Below are 18,483 nucleotides of genomic sequence, written 5' to 3'. Positions count from 1 at the left end.
AGAATATTGATGATGATGTAAATCACGTGTTATCAAGTTTAGATTTCTTCCAAACAATCAAACGTTATTGTTTAATTACTGCAGTAATGGAGCTGGTCGGTAATCAACCCTGGGGGTGATCACTGAGAACTCAACAAGCTGGTTTGAGCCACGGCATTTTATAGAAAAGTCCATTCTCCTTCAGTCTCGATGACAAACAACAGATGTATGGAATGGGTCACAAGGTTAATATTTGTATGAAAGATACATATAATTCAAAGCAGACAGTATCTGCTGTAAAAACTGTCCTCATTGTGTAGAGACCAGGGTCTGGCCCCCCAACTCGATACTGGAACCATCTCCCGCTGGTACCCCAGTACAGAAACATTAACCCATGCTCTGGAATGCGGTATCACCCAAAGACATCATAAATCTTCCAGAGGCCCATCCTCAGTAGAACATACACAGATGAGCGTTCTAACAACCCCTTATTTTGTTGCAATAAACAACCATTTGATGCATTATAACATAATCTTGTCATTTCCCCACCATAGCCTCTCAATTGGACACCACAAAATTAGGGAGAGAAAGGGGTAAAAGTAAACAAAATTATAATAATAATAATTGGTAGCTTGCTACACACACTCGACCTGTGACTGCGTCTCAAGCCATTGCTGTGTCTTTGGCATCATTAAAGTCAAGACTGTTATTTTATAAAATCAATTCTCTGTAATTATTATTATGTGATTAAACTAATCATGTAAATGGTATTAACTAGGAAGTCGGGGAACCAAGGAAAATCTTCAGATTACAAAGTTATAATTTTCCGCATATAACTATTCAGATATTTTAATATCTGATCAATTAGTCTTCTAATTCATTAATTATTCTTTACCTCATGTTAGTCTCATTCCAAACGTCGTAAATTGTAAGTTAACTGCACCAAACCCAGCCTTTACTCTGAATCATCCATACATCAAATGTCTTAATCATTTATTTACCAACTAACTAAATAATCACAGAAATGCATAAACAAACAACACAGTAGATATGGTTACAAGGAAATGATAGGGGAGGTTCCCTAGTGGTCTAAGCCGATATGACGGCTTGGTGGACAAAGGGAAGTGGGTGTGGACTGCGAATGGCAGGAAAGACAAAAAAAAGTCACTACACAGTTGATAATTATATGAATTGAAATGCTAATCCTTTGCACATGAACGCTCACTCATTTTGGGAATAATTGCAATCAATATGTATTTACCCAGTGTGTCGTCGTGATCTCTGATGGAATCGTCAGTCCATCTGTTGGAAAGTTCATCCGAGTGTCTCTCTGCTTCCCTAAAGTCTTACGTGGTTAGAATGGGTCCTTTAGAGTACCATTCAGAAATTCAGAGTACCGTTCAGAATTCCACGATCTATACCCAGAAAAGGCCACATCATGACACCATACATGTTTGGATACTGGGTACGAACTCCATACATGGCCAATAAACAGGCGCAACCAACCAACCAACTGGGGGTGGGGGTGGGGGTGGCGAACTTGATGACATCACAACGAATTTCAAGCAGTGGGTTCAGAACAACAATGTCAAAAACTGTGTACAAAAATATATACAAATACCACCACCCAAAAGGGCAGTTGTTGAGAGAGAGGGCAATGGGGCAGGTGCTCTGACACAGAGACCCCTATGTGTACACGTTCCTGGTTGATAGAAATATGTATATTTGACTGTTTCATTATGTTGGCCGGTTCCCCAGACCCAGATTAAGCCTAGAACTGGACAACAACAATATATGTATATACTGTATATATTTTTTATCTAGGACTAGGCTTAATCTGGTTCTGGGAATACAGAAGTCTTGCATTCCTGGCTTTCACAGAAAGTTCAAATCTAACACTTGCCACTTTGTTCTGTAGAAAGCTTGTGCAACGGCTCTTTCTTCATGTGTGTCAACGGCCGCTGTGTCTCGCTGGCCAGCCTGTGTAACAGGAGGGACGACTGTGGGGACGCATCAGACGAGAGGAACTGTCATGTCAACGAGTGTCTGAACCGTCGAGTCAGTGGATGCACACAGGACTGTGAAGACCTGCCTGTAGGGTACAAGGTAGGAAGGTACCCCTGCTTGCTTTCTCAGAAGTGCACACACACACACACACACACACACACACACACACACATACACACACATACACACACAATCACAAGTCATGAACTGTACAAGGTTATTTTTCTCAGTATCACACACACACACGGTATAGCCCTAAGTATGGTAAGCCCACTAAGCTCTTACAACATAAAACTAAGGCTCAGCTGCTAACAGTTTATTGATGTTTTGCAAATGTCTCTATAATGATCGGATTTCTGTGTGATAGCACCAGGGTTATTACATTACATATATTATCATGTTTAACAATAAAACAAACAGAACCTAAATCAACATACTATGTGGACATGATATTTCTCCGAAGGGAAACGGTTCTGTTTTCCAGAACATTTTTCTCCTGGCTAACAATATGTGTTTGTTTGTGCTATTCATACTCAATAACCATGACCCTGGTACATACATTACAGTATGTATGTTGGGATCTGCCTGGTTGCTGTAAGCTATAGGTTGTCAGAGAAAAATGTATTTAAATCCATACTCTGTAAGGTGTTCATACCTTCAAAGAGTGGTTCGCCAACAAAACAAACCATGGATTTTGCACTCAGAACCTATTAAATCCCTTTGTGTCATAGTGTCCCTGTATAGTCCATAGTCACTCCAACCCGATGGCGACAGTACCCCATCACTTTTCCATTGATTGATTCCGTGCCTCAGTGCCCACACATGGATTCTGTCAGAAAAATAATGGCTCTCAATTTCTCCCTCACGTCCGATCCAGTGCAAGTGTTGGCCGGGATTCCGCTTGAAGAACGATGGCCAAACGTGTGTTGACATTGACGAATGTTCATCCGACTTCCCCTGTAGCCAGCTCTGCGTCAACACATACGGATCGTACAAGTGTCTGTGTGCAGACGGTTACGAGGCGCCAACTAAGAACTCGCAGATCTGCAGGTCTCTCTCGGGTATACCTCTTTCTCTACCTCCATCATTTTCTCCTCTGTTATTTTTCTTGTTCTCTCTCTCTCTCTCTCTCTCTCTCTCTCTCTTCTTACCCACCTGTCCTTGTATCTGTGCCTCTGCTGCTTGAGGTACCCCTTTCTCCATCTTATCTTCTTCTGTCCTTTCCCTCTCTCTCTCTTCCTTCTTACCCATCTGCCCATGTGTCTGCAACTCTCTCAGCCACCTTACTCTTGATTTTTTTTAAAATAATTTTTTAAATCAGGGACTTCTGGAAATCACAGGGGAATTACCTTGAATCGGAACGAGGATTCTGATTGGTTAAAAGAGAACACTAGAATATGTCTCCATGGGAATGTACCTGTAGTGAGCCCAGTCAAATAATAGCCTGTGACAGTGATATATATACTAGGGCTTGGAGCTAGGGAGGGAATCAGTGGTTGTATAAGACTGACACCTCCAGAGCCTCTGACTGTAACGTTACTGCCCCTGCAGTACGATAATGAGACGGTGCATTAAAAGTAATGACTTACGAGTAATGATGAGCCATCTCTGAGAGCATACTGCTACAGTCACCCCTGCATAATCATATGTGACTCTTTAGGACCATCACTATCATCACTTTTTCTGACTATAATGTTAGTCATAGGAGCCATGGTGTATTATAATTGCTGTATTTTTTTTTTTGTTCTTGTATTTTCTTCAGCTGAAGAGCCCTTCCTGATTCTGGCCGACCATCATGACATCAGGAAAATAAGCACTGATGGATCCAATTATGCTCCTCTAAAACAGGTAAGACACACAAAGGGAAGTGTTCCTTTGTTCTTGAACCAGCTCGATATTTAAGGATGGAGAAGGTTTCTTATGCACAGAATCATTTCATTGGTCATCTCACTTGAGTACATTGAGTATATCCTTATATGGCCTGTGTGTCTCTCCCTAACCAATTATGCAAAGCAATTGCTCAATATGTTTTTTTTTGTAACAACAATACAACATGTTCCATGATGATTTTGTCCCACAGGGCCTCAGTAACATTATAGCAGTGGACTTTGACTACAGGAAGGAGTTGATCTACTGGATTGACTCGAGCTCTCCTGCTCTAACCCAGCGGAGGATAAACAGAATGAGACTGAATGGGAGCGACCTGAAGGTACAGTAGAGCAGCAGCTTACACAGCAGGGTTGAGGTCAATTCCAATTGATGTTAGTCAATTCAGGAAGTGAACAGAGATTCCGATTCGAAAATGTAAAAAGGGCAGCCATTTTCAATGACTTCTCCAAAAAACGGAAGAGGAAAAGCTGTTTATTTCCAAAGTTGTTGCGTTTGAAATTTATTCGAATCACTTCCTGACCCCGTGTTCTACATTAGCCTGAGGAAGGTGTGTAGCGAGATGGTGTTAGTGGTTAATGTATGGGCCCTGATGGAAGGATGCACTTTATCCATTTTCTCTCTCTCTCTCTCTCCTTCTCTCTCTCCTTCTCTCTCTCTTTCTCTCTCTTTCTCTTTCTCTCTCTTTCTCTTTCTCTCTCTTTCTCTCTCTTTCTCTTTCTCTCTCTTTCTCTTTCTCTCTCTTTCTCTCTCTTTCTCTCTTTCTCTCTTTCTCTTTCTTTTTTTTCTCCCCCCCACCGGGCAAGATTATACTGCTGGAGATGAGATGCTGAGGAGGTTTTATAGGTGCTTTATAAATCTATAATTTAACACCATGACTGTGTACCGGTTTAAATGTGACTGAAGGTGACAGTCTTCCCTGGCTGAAGGTTGAGCCGAGGCACATAAAACAATGGCATTTATTCTATATGAGGGTTTATGGCCGTGTAGTGCCTAATGCATTCCATTTTGTCATAAAATGTGCAATATAGAATGTGAGTTTGTGGATAATTCCTTAGACATCTTTGTTTTCATTATACCTTGGAAATACCTCATTGTTTTGGACCTAAGCCACCTGCTAATAATGCACAGCATTATGTAGTTGATGGCTTCCATGAGTATTAGTTTATGGTGTTTGGCACAGAACAATGGCTGTTGGTTTAGGTGCAGCAGTATTTTATGAAATGTTTTGTTTTTGTCGTACAGTTCAAATAGAGTGTAACTGAACCCTGTTATGATCATGTTATGCACCATAGATACAGTACAATACTGAATGTGCATCCTTTTTTCTTTTTTTTTGGGGGGGGGTCAATTTTCCACTCCTATAATCAGTGACATTGGCACACAGAGGAAGATGACACAGTATGTCAAGGATACAGTATCAGTGTGGTTGTATATGCATGTATTTGCTTCCTTGAACATGGCTGGTCTCCTATCATGGTTCCCCATTTAGCTTTGCAAAGGTCAGAGCCAGAGTCTGGGTGAGGTTAGAGTGCCAACAGAACCTGAGTACCTAAGGGGGCTCCCCTTGGCTCGTTATCATTAATACAGGGATAATGACTCATTATAGCTTTACTGTACCCAGGATCCCTCCCGTCTGATTCGTACTTTAGCTCACTGCTGCCAAAACTCTTCAGAGTAGAGACCATTTCTGTAGTTATTAGACCAATGTAATCACTATAAAGGGTGAAATTAGAACTGTTGCAGTGCAGACCCATAGAAGGTTGTTCTGAATCGTAAGGGCTTTTCACAATGTATCTTCTTAATTTGGGGTTAAAATCACACCAGGGCTCGCTTACCCTCCATTCACACAATCAATTGTTAACACTGGGGTAACTGAACCCAACTGTCTGGAGTAGAATGCGAGGGCTCCACATAACCGGTTACAGTGATTTTCTGATTCATCTTGAGTTGCTTTAAAGGCCCAGTGCAGTCGCAAACATGATTTCCCTGTGTCGGTAGCCATGAGGTTCTTTGAAAGGCTGGTCATGGCTCACATCAACAGCATCCTCCGGGATACCCTAGACCCACTCCAATTTGCATACGGCCCCAACAGATCCACAGATGAGGCAATCTCAATCGCACTCCACACTGCCCTTTCCCACCTGGACAAAAGGAACGCCTATGTGAGAGTGCTGTTTATTGACTCAGTTATTGACAGCTCAGTGTTCAACACCATTGTGCCCACAATGCTTATGACTAAGCTAAGGACTCTGGGACTAAATGCCTCCCTCTGCAACTGGATCCTGGACTTCCTGACGGGCCGCCCCCAGGTGGTAAGGGTAGGCAACTACACGTCTGTTACGCTGATACTCAACACTGGGACACCTCAGGGGTGTGTCCTTAGTCTCCTCCTGTACTCCCTGTTCACCAACGACTGCGTGGCCAAACGCGAATCCAACATCATCATTAAGTTTGCTGACAACACAACAGTGGTAGGCCTGATCACCGACAACGATGAGACAGCCTATAGGGAGGAGGTCAGAGACAACAAACTCTCCCTCAATGTGAGCAAGACAAAGGAGCTGATCGTGGATTTCAGGAAAAGGCGGGCCAAACAGGCCCCCATTAACATCGACGGGGCTGTAGTGGAGCGGGTCAAGAGTTTAAAGTTCCTTGGTGTCCACATCACCAACGAACTATAATAGTCCAAATGCACCATGACAGTTGTGAAGAGACTGAGGAGACTCAGGAGACTGAAAAGATTTGGTATGGGTACCCAGATCCTCAAAAAGTTATACAGTTGCACCAACAAGAGCATCCTGACCGGTTGCATCACTGCCTGGTAGGGTAACTGCTCGGCATCTGACTGTAAGGCGCTACAGAGGGTAGTGTGTACGGCCCAGTACATCACTGGGGCCAAGCTAACTGCCATCCAGTACCTATATACTAGGCAGTGTCAGAGGAAAGCCCAAAAAATTGTCAAAGACTCCAGTAACACAAGGTATAGACTGTTTACTCTGCTACCGCACAGCAAGCAGTACCGGAGCTCCAAGTCTAGGACCAAAAGGCTCCTTAACAGCTTCTACCCCCAAGCCATAATACTGCTGAACAATTAATCAAATGGCCATTGGATTATTGACATTGACACCCGTCCCGTCCCCCTCCTCCATTTTGTTTTGTACACTGCTGCTACTTGCTGTTTTATTATTTATGCGTAGTCACTTCTCTCTACCTACATGTACAAATTACCTCAACTAACCTGTACCCCTGCACATTCACCTGGTACCGGTAACCCCTGTATATAGCCTCGTTATTGTTATTTTATTGTTAGTTTTCATTATTTTTTACTTTAGTTTATTTGGTAAATATTTTCTTAAGACTTTCTTCAACTGCACTTTTTGTTAAGGGCTTGTAAAGTAAGCATTTCACTGTAAGGTCTACACATGTTGTATTCGGCGCATGTGACAAAGTTTGATTTGATTTGAATATATACATCCGCACTGTGAAATTGTGAAAATGATGATGTCCTTTTAGTGTAAGAGCTGTTTAAAAAGACTGACAGACATTTCAGCCAGTTTTGGTGGGAGGAAGATTTGGCCTGCCTGGTGACTTCACCAGGCAGTAAATTGGTTAATAGACCAATTAATATATTTCCTAAGGTTCTGCCAATAACAGCTCAGTTTTCCCCTCCACCACTTCGAACAGCTCCCAGACAGTCCTGGCAAAATTCTCTTCAAAATTGTCTTTTTTGCCAAATTTAATTGAAAACAATCACAGTAAGGTACATAATTGTTACCCGGGAAATGATTTGACATTGAGATAAAAAATGCCCCTACCTGTTTCCTCTCCTCTGACCCACAGGTAATCCACAGGATGTCTGCCCCCAGTGCTCTAGCCGTGGACTGGATAGGAAAGAACCTATACTGGTGTGACATAGTGAAGAAGAGTCTGGAGGTGTCCAAGGCTAACGGACTCTATCCTGTGGTATTGGTCAGCACTGGTCTGGACAACCCTACTGACCTGGCTTTGGATGCTGACACCGGGCATGTACAACACTCCATCTTCTCTGTCTGTCTCTACATCATGCTAGACTCTATATCTGTCACAGTATAATCTGGAGAGGATTCATCCAGAACAGGATTTAGCTATGTCTGTTGAGAGAGACAGTACCACAGACTCTCAAAATAAATACAGGCTAATCAGTATGTTACTGTGTAAGTGTAACTATGCTATTTTGTTTCTGAGGCAGCCAACTTTCTGCTCAGGCTTTGAAGTCTAGTACTCATTTTGATGTTGAATTTGATATCTCACATAACCTACTCCATAATGGAAAGTAAACACAGTTACATTTACATGATTTTTGTCATTTAGGAGACACTCTTATCCAGAGCGACTTACAGTTAGTGCATTAACCTTAAGATAGCAAAGTGAGACAACCACAATTCACAGTTCACATAGCCCATTTGACCAAGGGAGTGAAGAAGTGTAGCTTAAGGTATCTAGCTGAAAACTGTGTCCTTCCTCTGTAGTTATGTGTTCTGGATCGACAGTGGAGAGTATCCCCATATTGGGAGGATAGGTTTGGACGGCAGCAGCCGGACGGTGATCAGCGATTCAGACATATTCAGCCCTGCAGCTCTCACCATCGACTACACAGCAAAAAGACTTTACTGGGCTGACTCGCATCAAATTCTCTTCTCAAACATGGATGGTTCAGAAAGACGCAAAGGTAAGTGACAGTGAATTGAGGATGGCCCTTGGTCTCTCTGTCTGTCTGTCTGTCTGCCTGCCTGCCTGCCTGTCTGTCTGCCTGTCTGCCTGTCTGTCTGTCTGCCTGTCTGCCTGTCTGCCTGTCTGTCTGTCTGTCTGTCTGTCTGTCTGTCTGTCTGTCTGTCTGTCTGTCTGCCTGTCTGTCTGTCTGTCTGTCTGTCTGTCTGTCTGTCTGTCAGACTGTCTGCCTGTCTGTCTGTCTGTCTGTCTGTCTGTCTGTCTGCCTGTCTGTCTGTCTGTCTGTCTGTCTGTCTGTCTGTCTGTCTGTCTGTCTGTCTGTCTGTCTGTGTATTTTATTTATTTATTTAACCTTAATTTAACTAGACAAGTCAGTTAAGAACAAATTCTTATTTACAATGACGGCCTACCAAAATGCAAAAGGCCTCCTGCGGGGACGGGGGCTGGGATTAAAAATAAAAAAACAAAATATAAATATAGGACAAATACACATCATGACAAGAGAGACAACACAACACTACATAAAGAGGGACCTAAGACAACAACATAGCAATGCAGCAACACATGACAACACATAATGGTACCAACACAACATGACAACAAATGGTAGCAACACAACATGGTAGCAGCACAAAACATGGTACAAGTATTATTGGGCACAGACAACAGCACAAAGGGCAACAAGGTAGAGACAACAATACATCACACAAAGCAGCTACAACTGTCAGTAAGTGTCCATGATTGAGTCTTTGAATGAAGAGATTGAGATAAAACTGTCCAGTTTGAGTGTTTGTTGCAGCTCGTTCCAGTCGCGAGCGACCCTGGGATGTGTGTGCTTTTGGGACCTTTAACAGAATGTGACTGGCAGAATAGGTGTTGAATGTGGAGGATGAGGGCTGCAGTAGATATCTCATATAGGGGGGGAGTGAGGCCTAAGAGGGTTTTACAAATTAGCATCAACCAGTGGGTCTTGCGACAGGTATACAAAGATGACCAGTTTACAGAGGAGTATAGAGTGCAGTGATGTGTCCTATAAGGAGCATTGGTGGCAAATCTGATGGCCGAATGGTAAAGAACATCTAGCCACTCGAGAGCACCCTTACCTGCCGATCTATAAATGATGTCTCCGTAATCTAGCATGGGAAGGATCATCTGAATAGTTTGGCAGCTGGGGTGGAAGAGGAGCGATTACGATAGAGGAAACCAAGAATAGATTTAACTTTAGCCTGCATCTTTGATATGTGCTGAGAGAAGGACAGTGTACCATCTAGACATACTCCCAAGTACTTGTATGAAGTGACTACATCAAGCTCTAAATCAGAGGTAGTAATCACACCTGTGGGGAGAGGCCTTTGTTTTGGAGGTGTTCAGAACAGGGTTAAGGGTAGAGAAAGCTTGTTGGACACTAAGAAAGCTTTGTTGTAGAGCATTTAAAACAGAATCTGGGGATGGGCTATAAGACTGTATCATCTGTGTATAAATGGATGAGAGAGCTTCCTACTGCCTGAGCTATGTTGTTGACGTAAATTGAGAAGAACGTGGGGCCTAGGATTGAGCCTTGGTGACAGGCAGTGGCTGAGACAATAGATTTTCTGACTTTATAAACTGCACTCTTTGAGAGAGGTAGTTAGCAAACCAGGCCAAAGACCCCTCAGAGACACCAATACTCCTTAGCCAGCCCACAAGAATGGAATGGTCTACCGTATCTGCTCGGCTACGCATGCCTCTCCCTAATGTCAATATGTCTTGTCCATTGCTGTTTTGGTTAGTGATTATTGTCTTATTTCATTGTATAGCCTCCAGCCATGTTCAATATGCCTCAGCTAACCCTCTTGTCCCACCTCCCACACATGCGGTGACCTCACCTGGTTTAATTGATGTCTCTAGAGACAATACCTGTCTCATCGTCACTCGATGCCTAGGTTTACCTCCACTGTACTCACATCCTACCATATCTTTGTCTGTACATTATGCATTGAATCTATTCTACCGAGCCCAGAAACCTGCTCCTTTTACTCTTGTTCCAAACGCACCAGACGACCAGTCCTTATAGGCTTTAGCCGTACCCTTATCCTATTCCTCCTCTGCTCCTCTGGTGATGTAGAGGTGAATCCAGGCCCTGCAGTGCCTAGCTCTACTCCCATTCCCAAGGTGCTCATTTGTTGACTTCTGTAACCGTAAAAGCCTTGGTTTCATGCATGTTAACATTAGAAGCCTCCTCCCTAAGTTTGTTTTATTCACTGCTTTAGCACACTCTGCCAACCCGGATGAATCCTGGATTAGGAAGGCCACCAAAAACCCTTAAACTTCCATCCCTAACCATAACATTTTCCGACAAGATAGAACTGCCAAAATGGGGCGTAGTTGCAATCTACTGCAGAGTTCTGTCTTAATATCCAGGTCTGTTCCCAAACAATTTGAGCTTCCACTTTTAAAATCCACCTTTCCAGAACCAAGTCTCTCACCACTGCAGCTTGATATAGACCACCTTCTGCCCCCAGCTGTGCTCTGGACACCATATGTGAATTGATTGCCTCCCATCTATCTTCAGAGCTCGTGCTGTTAGGTGACCTAAACTGGGACATGCTTAACACCCAGGCCATCCTACAATCTAAGCTTGATGCCCTCAATCTTACACAAATGATCAATGAACCTACCAGGTACAACCCCAAATCCGTAAACACAGGCACTCTCATAGATATCATCCTAACCAACCTGCCCTCCAAATACACCTCTGCTGTCTTCAACCAGGATCTCAGCAATCATTGCCTCATTGCTTGCATCCATAATGGGTGTGCGGTCAAACGTCCACCCCTCATCACTGTCAAACGCTCCTTAAAACACTTCTGCGAGCAGGCCTTTCTAATCGACTTGGCCCGGGTATCCTGGAAGAATATTGACCTCATTCCGTCAGAAGAGGATGCCTGGTTATTCTTTAAAAGTGCTTTCTTCACAATCTTAATTAAGCATGCCCCGTTTAAAAAATGTAGAACCAGGAACAGATATAGCCCATGGTTCACTCCAGACCTGACTGCCCTTGACCAGTACAAAAACATCCTATGGCGTACTGCATTAGAATCGAATATACCCCGCGATAAGCAACTTTTCAGGGAAGTTAGGAACCATGAAAGACAGGCAGTTAGGAAAGCAAAGGCTAGCTTTTTCAAACAGAAATTTGCATCCTGCAGCACAAACTCCAAAAGGTTCAGGACATTGTAAAGTCCATGGAGAATAAGAGCACGTCCTCCCAGCTGCCCACTGCACTGAGGCTAGGAAACACTGTCACCACAGATAAATCCACGATAATTGAGAATTTCAATAAGCATTTTTCCATTTCTGGTCATGCTTCCACCTGGCCACCCCTACACTGGTCAACAGCCCTGCACCCCCCATAGCAACTTGCCCAAGCCTCCCCATTTCTCCTTCACCCAAATCCAGATAGCTGATGTTCTGAAAGAGCTGCAAAATCTGGACCCCTACAAATCAGCAGGACTAGACAATCTGGACCCTCTCTTTCTAAATGTATCAGCCGACATTGTTGCAACCTCTATTACTAGCCTGTTCAAACTCTCTTTCGTATCATCTGAGATCCCCAAAGATTGGAAAGCTGCCACGGTCATCCCCCTCTTCGAAGGGGGAGCCACTCTAGACCCAAATTGCTACAGACCTATATCTATCCTACACTGTCTTTCTAAGGTCTTCGAAGGCCAAGTTAACAAACAGATCACCGACCATTTCGAATCCCACCGTACCTTCTCCGCTATGCAATCTGGTTTCAGAGATGGTCATGGGTGCACCTCAGCCATGCACAAGGTCCTAAACAATATCATAACCTCCATCGATAAGAGATAATACTGTGCAGCTTTATTCATAGACCTGACCAAGGCTTTCAAGTCTGTCAATCACCACATTCTTATCAGCAGACTCGACAGCCTTGGTTTCTCAAATGACTACCTCGCCTGGTTCACCAACTACTTCTCTGATAGAGTTCAGTGTGTCCAATCAGAGGGCCTGTTGTCCGAACCTCTGGCAGTCCCTATGGGGGCGCCACAGGGTTCAATTCTCGGGCCGACTCTTTTCTCTGTATGCATCAATGATGTCGCTGTTGCTGTTGGGGATTCTCTAATCCACCTCTACGCAGACGATACCATTCTGTATACTTCTGGCCCTTCTTTGGACACTGTGTTAACTAACCTCCAGACGAGCTTCAATGCCATACAACTCTCCTTCTGTGGCCTCCAATTGCTCTTAAATGCAAGTAAAACTAAATGCATGCTCTTCAAACGATCGCTACCAGCACCTGCCCGCCCGCCCAGCATCACTACTCTGGATGATTCTGACTAAGAATATGTGGACATCTACAAATACCTAGGTGTCTGGTTGGACTCACATTAAGCATCTCCAATCCAAAAATAAATCTAGAATCAGCTTCCAATTTCGCAACAAAGCATCCTTTACTCATGCTGCCAAACATACCCTCGTAAAACTGACTATCCTACCGATCCTTGACTTTGGCGATGTAATTTACAAAATAGCCTCCAACACTCTACTCAGCAAATTGGATGCAGTCTATCACAGTGCCATCCATTTTGTCACCAAAGCCCCATATACTACCCACCACTGCAACCTGTATGCTCTCGTTGGCTGGCCCTCGCTTCATATTCGTCGCCAAACCCACTGGCACCAGGTCATCTACAAGTCTTTGCTAGGTAAAGCCCCACCTTATCTCAGCTCACAGGTCACCATAGCAGCACCCACCCGTAGCACGCGCTCCAGCAGGTATATTTCACTGGTCACCCCCAAAGCCAATTCCTCCTCTGGCCGCCTTCCAGTTCTCTGCTGCCAATGACTAGAATGGATTGCAAAAATCACTGAAGCTGGAGACTCATATCTCCCTCAACTTTAAGCACCATATGTCAGAGCAGCTCACAGATCACTGCACCTGTACATAGCCCATATGTACAATAGCCCATCCAACTACCTCATCCCCATACTGTTATTTATTTTATTTTTGCTCCTTTGCACCCCAGTATCTCTACTTGCACATTCATCTTCTGCACATTGATCACACCAGTGTTTAATTGCTAAATTGTAATTATTTCGCCATTATGGCCTATTTATTGCCTTACCTCCCTTATCTTACCTCATTTGCACACACTGTATATAGACTTTTTTCTATTGTGTTATTGACTGTATGTTTTGTTTATTCCATGTGTAACTCTGTGTTGTTTGTGCCGCACTGCTTTGCTTAATCTTGGCCAGGTCGCAGTTGTAAATGAGAACTTGTTCTCAACTAGCCTACCTGGTTAAATAAAGGTGAAATAAAAAATGAAAAAAAATTGAAAAAAAATGAAATGAATAGCAGCACAACATTGCTTAGAATCAAGGGCAATGGTGACTTCATTGAGGACCTTTAAGGTTGCAGTGACACATCCATAACCTGAGCCGAAAACCAGATTGCATACCATAGACATCAAGAAAGGCAGTCAGTTGATTATTGACAAGTTTTTCCAACACTTTTGATAAACAGGGCAAAATAGAAATAGGCCTGTAACCGTTAGGATCAGCTTGATCTCCCCCTTTAAATAAAGGATGAACCGTGGCTGCCTTCTAAGCAATGGGAACCTTCCCAGAAAGGATGATATGGGCAGCAATCTTAAAGAATATAAGGTCTAAACCATCTGACCCAGATGTTTTTTTGGGGTCAAGTTTCAGGAGCTCCTTTAGCACCTCGGACTCAGTGACTGCCTGCAGGTTGAAACTTGGTTGCGGGGCAGGGGAAAAGAGGGAGAAGCATCGTTTAGTTGCATCAGAAGGGGTGGGAGATTAGGAAATGTTGGACGAGCAAGGAGGCATGGCTGAGTCAAATAAGAATCCTGATTTAATGAAAGTGGTGAGTAAAGAGCTCAGGCATGTGCGTCTTGTCAGTAACAACCACATCATCAACTTTAAGGGACATGGGCAGCTGTGAGGAGGAGGGTTTATTCTCCAGGTCTTTTCCAGAATTTGTTGGGGTTAGACCCACAGAGAGAGAACTGCTCCTTAAAGTAACTAACTTTGGCCTTCCGGATAGTCTGAGTGCACTTATTTCTCATTTGCCTGAACGAGAGCCAGTCAGCCTGAGTATGCGTGTGCCGAGCCAAATGCAGTTCTTGAGGTGGAGTAACTCTTCTATCTCTCTCTGTCAACTCTCAAAACTTGATGGCTCAATTGGCTTTGTAAATAATGGTTAGTGCAGATTTAAGGTCCGTTTGTCATTGATTGTACTTTTTCTGACTTTAGATAAAAGCCGTGACTTTACTGTGAAAACTTTTGTTCGTGATTGATTCAACTCCATAGAAGCTGAGTGTGAGCCAAGTCATTATTATGCCTGTTCCATACACTTCAAAACAAGGTGTTAATTGAAATGCGTCTATGTCCATCTCTGGTATTCAACCTGTGAGACATGAGAGAAATGTTTTTCTCACCTTTTTTATTCATTTGGTCTAACACAATTTCCCCCCCAAGTACTATTTGATTCACAGACAAAACATTATGTTATTAAACGAGGCTTGAAGTGGAGTCATGACATTCTCAACCTATTTTTATTGTTAATTTAATTTCAGTTTTTCATCTTCAACAGCCAGTTTGTGATTAGCTGTAATACTTATTATAGTATACTCCTTTCTCTACTAAGCCATGCTGGCAGACAGACAGTCCATTTAGTCACGTCTTTACTCCCATTTACCTGCAATAAAACACCCCGGAGCCTGGCAGCTTGTCACAGCAATTACTCAGGGCGAGCTGCGTGTGCGCCTGCATGTGTGTGCGTTCACGCGTGCATGTGTGTGAGATCTGGCTGTGTTCCAGACTCTGATTAATCAGTGTGTATTCCATTCCAGTGCCTAGTCAAGACATCCGGGAGGTGACAGGGCTGACTCTGTTTGAGGATGTCATCTATTGGACGGATGAGAAGTCCAAGTCACTGAACCGGGCCCACAAGACCTCCGGGGCTCAGGGAACAGAGCTGCTCAGATACTGGAGATCCATCCACAACATCAAGGTGTACCACCCTCTCCGCCAGCCCGACGGTAATCATCTGTGTGTGAGTGTGTGTGAGAGTGAGAGTGTGTGTGAGAGTGAGAGTGTGTGTGAGAGTGTGAGTGTGTGTGAGAGTGTGTGTGAGAGTGAGAGTGTGTGTGAGAGTGAGAGTGTGTGTGAGAGTGAGAGTGTGTGTGAGAGTGAGAGTGTGTGTGAGAGTGTGTGTGAGAGTGAGAGTGTGTGTGAGAGTGAGAGTGTGTGTGAGAGTGAGAGTGTGTGTGAGAGTGTGAGTGTGTGTGAGAGTGTGAGTGTGTGTGAGAGTGAGTGTGTGTGAGAGAGTGTGTGTGAGTGAGAGTGTGTGTGAGAGTGAGAGTGTGTGTGAGAGTGAGAGTGTGTGTGAGAGTGTGTGTGAGAGTGAGAGTGTGTGTGAGAGTGAGAGTGTGTGTGAGAGTGAGAGTGTGTGTGAGAGTGTGAGTGAGAGGTGTTTCTTTTTAATTGTAATGAGGAAATGTGCCCTCAGACTAATGATGCTGACAGCAGAGTGGAGGGGAAAGGGCTCTAGCTGTGGATGTTGGTTTTAGCCTACCTCTCTTTGCTGCAGTGCCCAAACACCAGTGTCAGGTGACCAACGGAGGCTGCAGCCACCTGTGTCTGCTCTCCCCCGGGGGAAGTTACAGGTGTGCCTGCCCCACCCACTTCTACCTGGCTGCAGACAACAAGACCTGCCTGTCCAACTGCACAGCCAGCCAGGTCAGTAGCACTTCTCCTACTGCTTACAAAAATATTTGACATAGTCATTTAGCAGACGCTGTTATCCAGAGTGACTTACAGTTAGTGAATTCATCTTAAGGTAGCTAGGTGGGACAACTACATTTCACATTCATAGTAAGTAAATGTTTCCTTAGTAATAATTGGAGGAGTGCTTATATTTGACCTGTTACACACTTGCTTATACCAACTCCCCCTGAGACACCCATAGGGAGTGGGGTCACCATTATCCACCGACCCTGGATCAATTGGGTTAAGTGCCTTGCTCAAGGGCACAGCGGCAGATTGTTCACCTTGTTGGATTCGGAATTCAAACCAATGACCTTTTGTTTACTGGTCCATTGCTCTAACCTCGAAGGCTACTGTATCTGCCACCCAATAAAGCAGCTACCAGCTAAGTCCATGCTAGTTGGAGGGGAGTGGGGGGGGGGTGCTGTGGGATAATTCAACATATATTAAAAAGTACCTCTTAAAAATGTATTTTTGGAAGATGGGCAGGGACCAGCAGGGGCTCTGACATTAGTATTTGTAGTTTCAAGTAAAGTACTTTAGTTTTCCCACAATCTTCCTGAATGATGATGACAATGATGACGACGATGATGAAGATGATGGTGATGATATCTGAAGCTTTCTGCTGTTGTTGTGTCCTATAGTTCCGCTGTGGGACAGATGAGTGCATTCCCTTCTGGTGGAAGTGTGACACGGTGGATGACTGTGGGGACGGGTCGGACGAGCCTCCAGACTGCCGTGAGTCACCATCAACACACACATACACTTGACAAGGTCCCATTAGGGCTTGTACATTTTCTGTACACACCAATTCACAATTACTCAATCAATTCACACCCCCCTGGTGGAGCAGGACACTAACTGCACAGTACAGTACAGAAAATGTTACGATTCTTTATCCATAAAAGGAAGTGGGCTTTTCACATTATTTAAGATAGAATTCAAATATTATTTTGAAATGATCAGTAAATGTAAAAACAAAAAGCAATACGCCCCATGAAAGTATTGAACAAATTGAAAATTAATCTTGATATGTAATACCCCTGTCTGTTAGGTTTATGTACTCTTTGTGTATTTCTGCTTTTTTAAATTATTTGTTGTGTTCATAATAAAAATGAAAAATAAATTGGAAAAAAATGATTAAAAAAAATATATATTTAAAAATTAAGAAAATGTCACAACCCTTTTTCCTGGTCTTGTTTACTGGTGTGTGTTTGTGTGTGTGTGTGTGTGTGTGTGTGTGTGTGTGTGTGTGTGTGTGTGTGTGTGTGTGTGTGTGTGTGTGTGTGTGTGTGTGTGTGTGTGTGTATGTGTGTGTGTGTGTGTGTGTGTGTGTGTGTGTGTGTGTGTGTGTGTGTGTGTGTGTGTGTGTGTGTGTGTGTGTTGTGTTTTCTGTTCTTTCTTCACAGCTGAGTTTAAATGCCAGCCAGGGAGGTTCCAGTGTGGGACTGGTCTCTGTGCTCTGCCTCCGTTTATCTGTGATGGGGAGAACGACTGTGGGGACAATTCTGATGAAGCCAACTGTGGTAAAGACCTTTTGTGATATTATACACATTTCTTCACATGTCTGGTCGTTATTGTAAAAGACAATGCATACTCATTACTTACCTGGTTAAATAAAGGAAATAAATGACACTCTCCATCCTATTCTGAATCCGCCCCAAATGTTTCCCACAACTAACAAATACTACATTGTAGACTACCTTTGGCTAAGGCTAACACCTTTGTTCATACTATCTACAGAATCCTACATCTGTCTAGCTGGACAGTTCAAATGCAGGAAACGTCAGAAGTGCATCCCACTGAACCTGCGCTGTAACGGACAGGACGACTGTGGAGACGAAGAGGACGAGACAGACTGCCGTAAGAATCAAATCATCTGTAGATGGATCTCTATAGATACGGTCTTAAAGAACAGGCTGACTACGTGATGAAAGTTTGCCAGCTCTGTACGTTTTATCGGGAGATTTCAATTTCACTTGGCCATGAAAAATGAGCCTGCGCAAGACATAGATAATGAAGTATTGAAAAGGCTTTTGTTGTTAGCACTCTGGTCATTTCTTTAGCGGGAGAGACAACCCTTTTGGTGAATGACAAAAGAAA

The 18,483-nt window shown here is 43.6% G+C and overlaps 1 protein-coding gene across 1 annotated transcript in view; it reads left to right on the top strand.

The window, feature by feature from the left end:
* The window catches only part of LOC112267733 (low-density lipoprotein receptor-related protein 1B), a 101,837-nt gene that overhangs the window by 38,887 nt on the left and 44,467 nt on the right, over positions 1-18,483 (top strand). Inside the window, exons 34-44 of the mRNA XM_042296647.1 lie at positions 1,898-2,085; positions 2,864-3,047; positions 3,749-3,834; positions 4,067-4,195; positions 7,717-7,898; positions 8,385-8,584; positions 15,465-15,653; positions 16,205-16,353; positions 17,025-17,118; positions 17,790-17,906; positions 18,124-18,243. Coding sequence (XP_042152581.1) covers positions 1,898-2,085; positions 2,864-3,047; positions 3,749-3,834; positions 4,067-4,195; positions 7,717-7,898; positions 8,385-8,584; positions 15,465-15,653; positions 16,205-16,353; positions 17,025-17,118; positions 17,790-17,906; positions 18,124-18,243 — 1,638 coding nt within the window. The remainder of the gene's footprint in view (positions 1-1,897; positions 2,086-2,863; positions 3,048-3,748; positions 3,835-4,066; positions 4,196-7,716; positions 7,899-8,384; positions 8,585-15,464; positions 15,654-16,204; positions 16,354-17,024; positions 17,119-17,789; positions 17,907-18,123; positions 18,244-18,483) is intronic.

Source organism: Oncorhynchus tshawytscha, linkage group LG14, assembly GCF_018296145.1.
Source record: "Oncorhynchus tshawytscha isolate Ot180627B linkage group LG14, Otsh_v2.0, whole genome shotgun sequence".
Classification (NCBI taxonomy): Eukaryota; Metazoa; Chordata; class Actinopteri; order Salmoniformes; family Salmonidae; genus Oncorhynchus; species Oncorhynchus tshawytscha.
Note: the sequence above shows the minus strand (reverse complement) of the source record. Positions and strands in the feature narration are given on the sequence as shown.